Source organism: Protopterus annectens, chromosome 5.part0, assembly GCF_019279795.1.
Source record: "Protopterus annectens isolate FY-2018-M chromosome 5.part0, PAN1.0, whole genome shotgun sequence".
Classification (NCBI taxonomy): domain Eukaryota; kingdom Metazoa; phylum Chordata; order Ceratodontiformes; family Protopteridae; genus Protopterus; species Protopterus annectens.
The window spans coordinates 214,112,951-214,126,844 of record NC_056735.1 but is presented as its reverse complement, the minus strand read 5'-3'; the positions used below and the strand labels follow the sequence as shown (position 1 = coordinate 214,126,844).

The following is a 13,894-nucleotide window of genomic DNA, read 5'->3' as shown; positions in this document are numbered from 1 at the left end:
GAATTACAGGAGGTACAACTAGTATTTTAGTTTCCTCGGTAACCAAAAGACCACAATATCACTAGTGGATGTCCCTGAATCATAACTAAAATGTAGGCCATGTTCTCTTTCTCACCAGCATCAACTACAGCGACTGCTATGCAAATGGATTCTTCCTTACTTTGGTAGGAGAAGAGGTCCCAGAGACGGAAGGCTCCCTTAGCAATATGTGGGCATGGACTCCTGACACACCACTCTTTGATGGAACAGGGCTGAGACAGTCTCAGAGTGAATGCCTCAAAACTTTGTGTCAGGCTTTGAGGAAGCTGACTAGGAGTTATGGGTGTCCTGGTTTTCTTTCTTTTGTTATTTTTTTTTTCCTTATAAAGGAGAATGTTAACTCCTTGCAGAAGTGATAGATTTCTGCACAAACATTGCTGGCTACCCGATAAGGGAGAGTAGTCCCTGGAAGTACAAGCCATATGCTGGCCTTCTGGTAGTATAAGGTAACCAGTACCCATCTGTGAAGCAGCAGTTAATTCCATTGAGGGCTAGGAAGACTAAAACAACCTTTAAAGTGGTGAACTGAAATAGGAATACAGAAGAAGGAGGTGTTAGATCCATGGGGTGAATGATGCGTGCTTTTGTGGGATCACCACTTTTAGGCACTCACTGGACTAACACGCTTACAATGGTCTGTTTTGTCTGTCTGCAGAAATGTCTGTTAACTTCTTGTCCACTTTCTTTTGCTGCTTAGATAACCTACCCATGCTTCCTGAAGATGACTTTTCCTCTGAACCAAGAACTGATGCCCCTTTTACTAAGGCTAGAAGTGTATTATGTTTTTTTAGGAAAGACCTTACATTTCATGACTAATACTTGAAAAGATCTTTTTTAAATAAGGCAGAATGCTTACACTCAAAATCATATGATTTCTGCCAAGAGAGTGCAGAGACTGAAGGTGTAGGGTTATTTTTAGTGGTACTTGACAGCCATAAACAAACTGATTTGTGATCATTCCTAGCAATGCTTTCAACCTCAGAAAATCCAATAGTCAAAAAACGTTTGCAATCAAAACACTACAAAAGTAGTAGAGGAAAAACGTCCCAGTTTGAAGACACATTACAGCTGCTTAGGATGCCTTTATGATACCAGTGAACAGACATATCCTTGCTCAATGTTGCATAAAAAATATTTAAGCTTAGAGTGATTACCTCCCTCCTTCATACTGTGCACTCCACTGGGCTGTCGTGTGTACGTAACCTGCAATGGAATAGAACTCATTTGCTTGCTCTTGCTGAAGTAGTACTACAACTGTTCAAGGCTCCTGTGTGATGTTTTGTGGAAACTATCCTTTCCCCAGTAATCTGAGACCATGGCTGTAATATATATGTTTATGGGGTGGGGTCATGACCCCACGTGGGAAGCTGCACAGAAAACAGCAATCAGCCTTTGTCATTGGGATAAAAGGCACGTGTTTTCACTGGTTGTGATCTGCAAAATAATTTCTAAACAATGAGCAATTACATTCCAGTTTTTATAGAGGGCACTTCCTGGTGACGTCCTTGATCTTTGGACAGGCTGGCCACATATAGAGAATGTCTGAAAACTCTGCAAGTATGTCAGAATGACTGGATATCTACATTCTGTCTGGGAATTTACAGTGTTTGCATACCACTGTTGCACTGATCATTAGAATGAACATCTACAGTGCTTTTCATTGCTGCTTATAATATAGGACAGAAGAATTACACTCCTATATATATATATATATATATATATATATATATATATAGACATATATATATATATATATATATATATATATATATATATATATAGACATATATATATATATATATATATATAGAGAGAGAGAGAGAGAGAGGTATTATATATATAGATAGATATGTATGTATAATTGTTTTTTAGTGACATTTGAATACACACACACACACAAACACACACACATATATATATACAGATATAGCTATATATATATATATATATATATATATATATATATATATATATATAATTTTTGTGTGGTCCTGAGTGTTTCCTGAAATAAAGAGCTTATTTATCTTTGTTAATATATATATATATATATATATACAATACACATACATATATATATATATATATATATATATATATATATATATATATATATGCACACACACACACACACACACACACACACACACACACACACACATACATGGATATATGTGTAGTATGCTGTACCACATTATATCCAGATGCTAGAGTTGGCCACATTGTTTTAATGTTTTTAAAGATAATGCCACACAGGCGTTTTTGGTGTGTGTGATGCATATAAAGAATGACAGCCAATAGAAATGCATTCATGAAAGCTATTTACGTCTCCAAGGGGACCACTGTCAAATGGCTAGTTCCCCAGGTATTCAGTGATTTGGCTAAGCTTATAGTGACATGAATTACAGTACTGACTGACATATCACAGGGCTATAGATTTTTTAGGCATCTCCATTGATGGAGTACCTTTCCCAATAACAGCTTGGATAATTAGACCAGGACTTTTGATCCTAAGATGTTTTCTAAGTGAATAAGGAGGGATATCAGTATTTCCTTGATGATGCTTTTCTAAGTCACACATCTCAACTGATGTCCCCTGGAAAATTGTTGTCTTGGTTTCATTTATTCTAGAAGAGAACATGATCTATCATCTTTGCAACCTGTGCCATCTTAACTCTAACTTCACACAGATAAGGTAGGCTTCGGAAGCAGAAAACACATTTTAAATTAATTTTATTGCATTTCAAAATGTATTATGAGGAACAACAAATATTAAGTAGAAAATGTGAGTCAACCTGCAAAATAAATGTTAATCCAGTATAAATCAACTTCAGACCTTAAGATGCCTTTGTATTCAGAAATAATCCAACTGTGAACGTAAATTGCTACACCTAAAGGGAAAGTTTTCGCAATCATGTAAAATGGTATTCATGGACATGAATAATTGCAATGACAAATTCCTCATAATCAGCTAATTAGCCTTTGCTATGGATTTTATAAGCCATCTAGAAGATAATTCACTATCCTGGGCTGCCAATATTAACTTTTCATCTTTTGGTTTAAATTCAGACCATCTAGGCCATTCACACAACTACTACTGGCCAACATGTGGCTGTTCCAGCAGATCTCTATACTTATTATTGTGATCTTTCCATTTGTGTTTTCTTTTTTCCTGTTCTTTCTTTTGTTTTTCTGCACGTTCTGATGCCACCAGATTTATAATCACATTTGGCTGCTTATTACCTAAAGCCTTCTGCTAACCTAGGCAAGTAGGTCATTTTGTTTTTATTTTGTTCATGTTTTTATAAGTTTTACTATGTTTGGATCTGATGATATCAGTAAATGCATATGCAATCCCACAATCACCAACCTATATGTGTAGTCCGTTATAAGGAGACCCATGCTTCCTTCAGACTGAGGGATATACAATATTGGCCATCATTTGTTCTTGTATATCATTTGATAGGCATGGAGCAATTTTCTTGTTTTCGTGTCAAGCTTACACATCTCTTTTTGTGGTCAATTACCCCAAAGCCTTAAGTTAAAAGAGATACTGCAAGTTGATTTATAGCTTGAACCTTATTCCTAGATGTTTTCAGTACTACATTTAGTCTTCTAAATATTCCTCACTGAGCTTTGTTTTCATTGTTTCATACTGTATCATTTTCCCTTCATCTATTCCAATACTTCTGTACACTTCTTGTTCCAAGTCTTTTATATCACATTCCTTCCCTGGTTTTATATTTTCTCGTCTTCAGTTTTCTTCTTTCAAATGTTGCTTTTGCACATTTGTGAACACCAAATGACTTTCCAGTTATCTGAAAAACCGTTAACAACTTGTAGTTTGCTCTTTCAGGTGTTTTATCTGATGGACTATATAGTTTGAAATCATCCACAAAAAGTAGCTGAGATATCCTTTTATTTGATAATTTTCTTGGAGTCAGATGGAATCCATGACCTAGTAAGCAGCTTAATGGATTAAGAGCCGGACAAAACACTAATGGTGACAATGAATTACCCTGTAACATTGCAAACTGGATTTTCACACCTTGGATAGTAATAGCAAGTGGTTTGCCATTTCATGACTGATCTTGTACATCTATAAAATTCTATAATCCAGGAATAAAACATTATCAGTTTTTTTGTGTATAATCTATCCATGGCATACTGAGATTCCTGTTCTTTTTATAGGTCTCCATTATGTCTTTATTTAACAAAAGATGATCCTTTGTTACATATGAATCTCTTTCATTCCCCTTCTGTTCTGTAGCTACGACCGAGTTTGTTATCTAAATAACTGTGTACTCTAGCTGCATCAATTCCTGTATGTAACTTATATGTTGCTGCAGACAGGTTATTGGTTGATTATTCTTAGGACGATCTCCAAATTAACATTTAAATATGAGTACGGTTTTCTCAACTGTTAACAATCCAGTCTCATTTCAGAGTATACATATACATAGTTTTCACTTGAGGCTAAATCACAGTGCAAGGATGACAATACCTTTAACCAAAAATTAGGTACAGCACCTGGACCTGGCATTCTCCAGTTGGGAGCCTTTCTTAAGTTTATCTCTATCTCAGTAGGAGTTACTTCATTCCAATCCCATATCTTCTACATCAGAGTCTCTTAATTGTTCTTTTACCAACTCAGGCTCCTTACTGTGCTGAGTGGATTCTCATAGATATCAGAATTTATTAATTTCCTGTATTCTAACTGGCATCTCAACTATTGTTGTTTTCTTTCCTAATTCTGTATAATATTTCTTTGGGCCACTGCTAAACTGTTTGTTTTGTATCCTTTCTTTATATTTATCAGTGTATATCCTCGTTTTTTTTCAGTCTGCATGGAGATGTTTAATTTACTGCTAGAGATAGCACAACTTAAATCCTGATCCATTTTGATGTTGCATTTTTGTTTTAATTCTCACGCTTCTAGTAATTTTTTATACTGATTTTATTTTCTATATTCTTCCAATAATACTTCTTTTCTTCACTGTTTCACAAGTATTTCTAGTTGAAGCTTCCATGGTGGTAATCTATTTGCCCCTTTATTTTCGTTTACTAATTTATGCTTTCTTGGTAAAACCTTGCCTGTTATTAGATTTGCTGCACAAAAATGCATTCTGTCAATTTCTGTTATTATTATACTTATCCATTTCTATCAAATTCAGCAAGTCTTCATCTAAATTGTTTTCTTAATGAGAGTTTCTTCTATGGTATGCAGTTCCTGCTCTCTCTCCGTCTGTGTGGCAATATCTTGGGTTTGAAGTGACTGTCACATTTCATTTTGTGAGAGATCTTTACTGCTTCAACATTTAATTGAACTAATAAGTGATTTTCCTTACTACTGCACTGCTCTACTTCCTCTGTCCCTTCCTCAAGCTGCACCCGTTTAATAAACCACTATTCTGAAGTGGACTTCACAACTGATCTATCACTTCATTTTCAATTTTCTCCATTTCTCTATCCAACTGCTTACTTGCCACTAGAATAGACAATGCTACTATTCTTTTTTGTACGTTACCATGATTGAGTGCCTTTACTTCCGCGGTGGTGCAGCGGTAGCATTGTTGCCTCACAGCAAGAGGTTCTCCCATTCGATTCTCGGCTGGAGTGCAGGGAGTGCCTTCTGTGTTGAGTCTGCATGTCCTCCCCGCGGTTGGGTGGGCATTCGAAAGACATGCATAAATGGGCATGCCTTTGTTGAAGGTTGAACGTCGAGCTGACACCTCAGCGTTCGTGAAAATCTACTGCCAATCATTAGCGGACCAGAGTTCCACTGTGGCAACCCCTAACCGGGTAAAGCTTAAAGACAACACACACACACCATGATTGAGTACCTTTGCCTGTATATATTTTCTAGCATTTTTGATTTTGCTTTACAATTATTACTTGACATTGATCTTTTTTCTGCATTTAAACTGCATGTTAGGTCTCACTTTTTCTTTTGAGTCCATTCCTCTCTTTTTAATGTTGTAAACACCATCTATTTTTTTCTTTCTCTCCTAATACTTCATTTTTTGCTTAATTTTCCAACTGTTGTCTATATATTGTTTTGTTTTTATTCGGTCAGTTAATGACCTTAAATTAGTGTTTGTAAGGTTTGCCATTTTCCCCTAATTCAATGATTTCTCTCTTCTGTAATTTTTGCTTTGGTCTTGCTGTGTAACCCCTTTTCTGGAAATTTGGGTTAGTTGCATAGTAGAAACAAAACATAATTTCTTTATTGCCATCAACTGTGCATTTCTCTCTATCTGAGCATCTTGCCTAGCTGGTCAATTTCTTAACTTTTTCTGGATTATTGTTTTATTGCCACCGTGGGGTCCTGTATTGAATTAGGGCCTAAGACAGTAGCAAGACATCTTCATTCCTAGAGGACTATTCAATGGTCATTCTACCAGCCTCAGTTCCGGTGCCTTTGCCAGGGCCGTGCACTTTTTTATCCTGGGATATATGCTCTCAGCTCCTTCTTTGCTACTTATTTTTTCAACTTATTAAATATATTTAGCATGGCTGTGCAGCTGGCCCACTGATTATTTTACTAACCATGTAGAATGACTGTGAGGGAACTGTCTCAGTATACGAAGGGGTGTTAAGCATTGGTTTTCTTCCCGTATTAGAGTGCATCACTGTCAGCAGTCCTTTCTAAATCTTAGACAATCTCCACATTTACTCATATAGTCCATTCCATTGAATGACAAATATTGAGACAGCTGTGTTAGAATTTCATCTAAAGCAATTCATTTCATTGCTTTCAATCTTTGTCGTGTAGTCCATTTCTAAAGAATCAAGCCTACATCCAAAGGATATGAACATTTTTTGCTATGTCTTATGATTTACAGCCAGTTGTGTTTTGTATCACGGTCTAAAACCTAACTATGAAGCAGTCACATGGACCAGTACCAGATAAATTTCCATGTGCCAACTGGGTGGACCATTCAAGTATCTTAACTAGATACTACTCTTAGAAATACCTCTCAGCTGTCCATGTTAGTGAAATCCAGATTCAACATGCTTCACTATTATATTTACCTAAATTATGTTTTAGTGAATTTACATTTTCAATGTATTATGTGTAGGAAATCTATGTTTTACTGAACCCCTAGATTGCTGTTTCTCCTATTTTTTTTTTTCTGCTGTACTTTTGTTTCCAGTTTTAACAACACAGAACCGCATCTCCCCATATCAGCTCTTTCAAGATCTGGACCTATAAGTTATGAATTTTATGGGTGGCTGACATCAATTTTAATTCTGTGCTATATTACAAAGGTTTGACTTATGTACTACAGTAACTAACAGTTACATTGTCAGCACACAAAATTGAATTAATTTGAAAATGAATTCTAAAAGTTAATATGTTGCCTTAACTGCTGCTAGAAGATATTTCTACCAGTTGAAGGTCTTTTGTCCTAAATCTGTGAGACTGAATGTTATGTTTTTCTTGTTAACATAATATGCAACATAAAAGTGTTAAAGGGAAGTTTCTTTCTACAACAGTACATATTAGGTAAATGTAAGCAACCATAAGATATGGCAGTTTGCTAAATTGTCTGGAACCACTGCAAGAATGTCAATATTGTCTGTCTTTTTTAAGTAAGGTATTACATTTTAATTGAATTTTCGAGTGACTTTTTTATTGTAAGTACTGGAGTCTTGTGTGAAACTGCATGGATTTTTACAAAAAATACTCATATCATTTATTTTAATTAAGAAGTAGTATTACCTGTAGTGACTGGATACAGAAAACTATTGAATTTCTCTATTAATTGTTGCACTGACTACTCACTGTGTGTGTGTGTGTGTGTGTGTGTGTGTGTGTGTGTGTGTGTGTGTGTGTGTGTGTGTGTGTGTGTGTGTGTGTGTGTGTGTGTGTCTCTCTCTCTCTCTATATATATATATATATATATATATATATATATATATATATATATAATATATATATCTATATCTATATATATATATATATATATATATATATATATATATATATCTATATATATATATATATATATATATATATACATATATATATACATATATACTCTCTCTCTTCTCATATATATATATATATATATATATATATATATATATATGTGTGTGTGTGTGTATGTATACACACACACACATATATATGAAAATTACACACGTATATATGAAAATATATAAATGCATGCAAATGTATATTACTCATAATGAGCTGTTTTATCTGTCACAACACAGGGTGGAATACTGGCTTTGTGAAGGCTTTTAATTTATTGTTACAGATAAAACATATTGTGGATTTAGTAATTTATTGTTACAGATAAACATGTTTTGGATTTAGTAATTTATTGTTACAGATAAACATATTGTGGATTTAGTAAACAGTGTGTGATTTCAAAGCATGCATCTTTTTATTATTGGTAGTTTTTGGTGGGTGGAGAACATGAAGTAAATGTTTACATATTCATACATACTTGTAAGCAGCCATAAAGTTGGCAGAAAAAATGCACTGACCTCACCACGATATCTTGCAGCATTGAGTACAGGGAAGTCTTCACTGTAGTTTTCAGAGAAGTTCAGTGCATTCACTATATGACCAGCAACATGAACCACTAGAACATAAAAGGAAATGTAAGGGTGATAGCCTCACTGAAGCCTTATATAAACACTTTCAGCCACTCAGGTTGTTCATTACATGTGCACATTTTACTAATGGATGAAAGGTCTTGACCGAATTTAGTAAAGCAGACTAAAGATAGATGCAACATTAAATAATGTAATTATTTTTTTAAAATGGCAGTACTAAAAATTAGACAAAGTAAATCTTAATAAATTATTCAGTTTGATTACTAGGAATGATTTTTTTTTTTACATTGAAGTAGTAATTATCTTGTTTCACACCCATTGTCCTCTATGAACTTCAACATCGCTCTGATGGCACTCTAGGAATATATTTAGATAAGTTTCCCTACACTTCTCTGAAATATGTGGCCAGGCTCAGTTTTATGACAACAACTACTTGACAAAGCTTTTGTCCAGGCTTAATAGGAGTTATATCCTTCTGTTAGAAGTGATGAACATTTGCATTCTCGTAAACTATCAGGATTAAGCTTTTGGATATCTCTGCACTCAAACTTTCCTAGACTACTTACCTCTTCTCTCTAACCATGATGTTATGGTTGTCAGCTTCCTTTGTAGATCTCTGGTAAGTCACAGAAAGTTAAAACACAGTTGGAAGTAAATCACCAGGAAATCTTCGCTGACTATTTTTGTCTAACGTAAGAGAATGAAAATTGGTATTCTAACATACATGGAAATGGACATCCACATCTAAAGTTAAGTACACAACTTGATGAAGAGGTCCAACCTAATTAGACATCACAACAGAAACTCAGGCTTGTTTTCCTATGTGATGCCCCATGGTAACCTACCCCTAATAACTGAAAACCAAGAGGAGGACCACTTGTAGAGATCACAACAACCTTGTACTTTCATGTAAAAGTACTTATCAAGGTGTAGTTAGCTGCCATAAAAATACTGTTCATAGCTGCATACTTGCAAGTGATGTAAAAGGTAGTTTCTACCCTGGATTAAAAAAAAAAACTTTTGATATAAAATTCAAAAGCCTATTGTGTATTTATTAATAGAACTTAATTAGGTAATACAACTAACTGGACAGCACAGTCTTTAACTTGATATCTTGGTTGATGAGCAACCAAGAATAGTTTTTGATAGATTTGATTCTGTTGAAATAAAATTGAATCTGCCTGTGTATGTCCATTCAAATCAGTACTCTCTTCTGTTTAAGTTTTTTGGATATAAGACACGCAACTGAGCAGATTGATGGAGGTTTACTTTACTGCTTTAAACATGAAAAGTAGATTAATACAGAAGTACCCAATATCATGGGTGGGCTATAGGGTGTCCACTGGAAAAGAAGAAGATGGAGATGGAGGAATGAGGTGTGTTCTGTGATGGTAAGGTGCTTTTTTCCTAGAAAAGTCACTGGTAGAGGCTTCCTAATGACAAACATCCTTAACTGACTGACTGAAGAGGCTAATAATATTGAACTGGAAGCCATTTTTAGGAACCAGATGTTGGAGAATTGTGAAGCCAGTCAGCAACAGCATGTGGTTGTAGAGGTTTCTGCTGTCTCAGCAACATGGAAGAGGTCAGAGGTTACAATGTCCCAAGCTTGCATGAACAGCAGAATTCAAGATGTGGATAACTGAATGTAATACTTTCACATCAGAGAGAATGTAAAAGACAGCTACTCAAATGAAGTCTTGTGTACAACTAAAGCATTCATAGAGTGAAAGTGTGCAACAAACAATGCTCTGCTATTATGACTGCTAGCCACAAGTATCACCAGAAAAGATGGGCATTCCTCTTAATAGGAATAATGTATGGGATAACGCCATATGGGCATTTCTTTTAATAGGAATAATGTATGGGATCACGTCATTGTCCTATTTGTTTAGAGGACTTTTGTGAAGTTTCTTTTGAAATATTTGATTTTACAGAGCTCTTTCTTATAATACAATCCCATAAAAAATATGTAAACTGCTGCCTGATTATGAAATTAAAGGACTTAATTTAAAGAAAAAAAATCACAGTGCAATTTTAAAACTGTGCAGCATAAAGAGCTTGACAACAAAGTGTTATCACAATTGCCTGAAGAAAAAGAACTGCATGACAACATAGCACTTTCATTGTCTGAAACCATGGAATAGTTTTGTCTATAGAGCAGGGGGCAGTAAGCAGGAATAGCAGTCATTTATGAGATATTACTGTTGAAATTAATGCATTAGCAAAACTAATTTTACAATTATTTGATAAAAATCTTTCCTATCATCATAGAAAGATTATACAATGACTGGTACAAATATTGTTATAAAAAGTAGAAAAACATTTTACTGCTAATACCAGGTAGCTGTATATTTTTTGGCAAATACTGCAAGAAGAAGGTAATAAGGTTGTGAGTTATATATGCATATGTTGGATGGTGCAGTGGTAGCATCGTCGCCTCATAGCAAGAGGTTCTCTGGTTCAATTCTCGGCTGGGGTGCCTTCTGTGTGGAGTCTGCATGTCCTCCCTGCATTTGTGTCAGTTTCCTCTGGGTGCTCCAGTTTCACCCACGTTTCAAAGACATGCATCTGGAGGGTTTCTCCCTGGGCCTCTGCTGAAAATTGGCTTCATTGCAAGTCGGACTTTCCCAGTAAACAAATGTTAAATAAATTAAAAATAAAAAAATATACTAACATGTAAGTGTCATGAGGAAAGTTTCAGGGAAAGTAAATCAAGATATACAAGTATGCAGACTTTGTATGAACTAAAATGACAATGTATTATATTCAGAGGACCTGAAGGAACTTGCAGGAAGGAATACAGAGGTTTTCTTTTTTCCGGATCATGACACAATATAGACAAAATCAGGATATGAGACTTACATAAAAGAGGGTAAAGGAATTCAAAACAGAAAGCATACAATTATGGAAAGGCAAAACAACAAGCCCTTGTTATGAGACAGTATCTATGGGGTGGATGATATATAAAGAAAACTATAAAAAAGGTTGATATGATGGTAGATACATGCTAATAAGATGCAGGGTAGAATATGCAAGCAGTTTACAGGAGAAATAATTGATAAAGAAAGCTTTATACAATGAAAACTAGGAAAGAAAGAAAGAAAGAAAGAATAGTATGATATATATATATATATATATATATATATATATATATATATATATATATATGCAGCAATATTTCATGCATGGAAAAAATACTCCTTTTTTGACAATGTATACAGTGAGGAAAGGAGCATTACAACCATAATGTAGGAAGAAGTTAAGATAAGCAAACAACATATGTGTATAATGAATATGGTAGTAAGGTATATACAGTGGATATAAAAAGTATACACATCCCTATTAAAATGCCAGGTTTTTGTGGTATAAAAAATGAGACCACAATAAATCATTTCAAAACTTTTCCCACCTTTAATGTGACCTATAACCTGTACAATTCAATTGAAAACCAAACAAATCTGTTAGGTTAAAAATAAAAAATGTAAATAATGCTGGTATAGTTCTCTGTATGAAACCAAGGGAGAGAATCACAATATGAAAATAGAGACCTTTAACACAAGCAAAATGTATTATAAACTATAAATGAAAGTCATCCAAAAGATGCTCTGCATGAGGGAAATGTATGGCACACAGGAAAAAGAAGTAAAATATTAATAATAAGTAGTACATTTGATTAAATGAGGAAAAATGGGATGTAAAACGGTAATTTGTGATGTTTAGGTGGCATAGACAATTTAGATAAGAATATTAATATGATGGCTATTATAAGAAAATTTTGTCCAAAAGGAAAAATGGTGAAGGTTATTGTCACTGTATATGATACCACATACGAGTTAACAGGAGTTAAACAGGGCTATCCAGTAGGAGGCATTTGGTTTGTTTTTGTTGAGTGCTGTGATGCAATCATATATGAAGGACATGGATGTAGCATGATGGGACATTATAAGTGGTTAAAAAGTCCGTGGTGCATGGTATATGCAGATGAGTTAGATGGTACATGCAGATGAGTTAGTAGTGATAACAAACCATAAGGTTTATAATGTGTTATTTGTCTATATTCCTGGCTGACTCAGTAATTGTTCCATAAGGCACCTGAAAATGATCCAGAGATCAGCAATCAAACCCGGTGAACAAATATAAATAAATAAATAGATACATGCATACAATGGAAAAGGAACTAAATAATGTAAGGTTAATAGTGAGGACAGAGAAAAAATAAAGGCATAGGAGATGTAAAAGTTGAGGGAATTCACTCAGGTATAGATTAATGTGGGAAGAGTGAAAATTTATAACTCTAAAGATGCAAAGGACTGAAATAAATTAAGACATAAAAAATGCAGAAATTTCTAATGCTTTTCAAACAATGGCTATGATTCAGTAACAGGTCCAGCCATGAGTAGTAAGGCTGGAGCAAAAACAGCCTTTTAGCACAATTGTGGAATCCACAGATACAGAGCCACATCTGACACATTAAGGAAAGACCAATCTCTATACAGCTCGGTTATTACCCTGAGGTCCTTTTTCTGCTGCCTTTGTGACTGATGCACTGTAACAACACAGGCACTCACCTCATTCATTCATACCACACACACACACACACACACACACACACACACACACACACACACACACACACACACACACACACACACACACACACACACATGTCATAACTCTGACCTGTCTTTGAGTTTACAGAACATATCCAATGTATTACTGTCTCTTGTTACAGTCATTCAATAATGCCAGGCATTAGAGTTTCATCCTTCTTACTATTCAGTAAGGCCTGGATGCAAGGCCTGTTGCTCTATTAACCAGTTAAGTAGATAAGAGTAATGAAAACTAAAATGAAGCAGGCAACCAGGCTCCACACAAACATTTAATAAATAAGTGCTTGTGTCCCGAAATACAAAGGACCAGTTTGCAGATGACTGTAAGTTGGATGCTATCACTGACTCCCCAAATGACATTAACATACTGCAAGAGGGTCTCACAGCTACAAATAACTGATGCCAAAATCATGGCCTTAAGTTAAATGCAAAAAAAAATGTATTATCATACCATTTGGCAAAAACATGGCTCCTACTGATTACCATATCAACACCAATCCCTTAAGCACACAACCCGTGGTGAGACACAACAATCTCACATTTGACCATCATGTGGCGGCAGTGATTAGAAAAGCTTTTTACTTGTTTCATCTCATAAGTAAAGGAATTACATTCAGAAAAAAGGAGGTTATTACCACTCTGTACTCCTCCATCATTAGACCTATAATTGAGTA

At 34.9% G+C, this 13,894-nt stretch overlaps 1 protein-coding gene across 1 annotated transcript in view; it reads right to left on the bottom strand.

Annotated features, from left to right (window-relative positions):
* The window catches only part of NOX4 (NADPH oxidase 4), a 1,166,454-nt gene that overhangs the window by 616,587 nt on the left and 535,973 nt on the right, over positions 1 to 13,894 (bottom strand). The window contains exon 11 of the mRNA XM_044071824.1: positions 8,536 to 8,633. Coding sequence (XP_043927759.1) covers positions 8,536 to 8,633 — 98 coding nt within the window. The remainder of the gene's footprint in view (positions 1 to 8,535; positions 8,634 to 13,894) is intronic.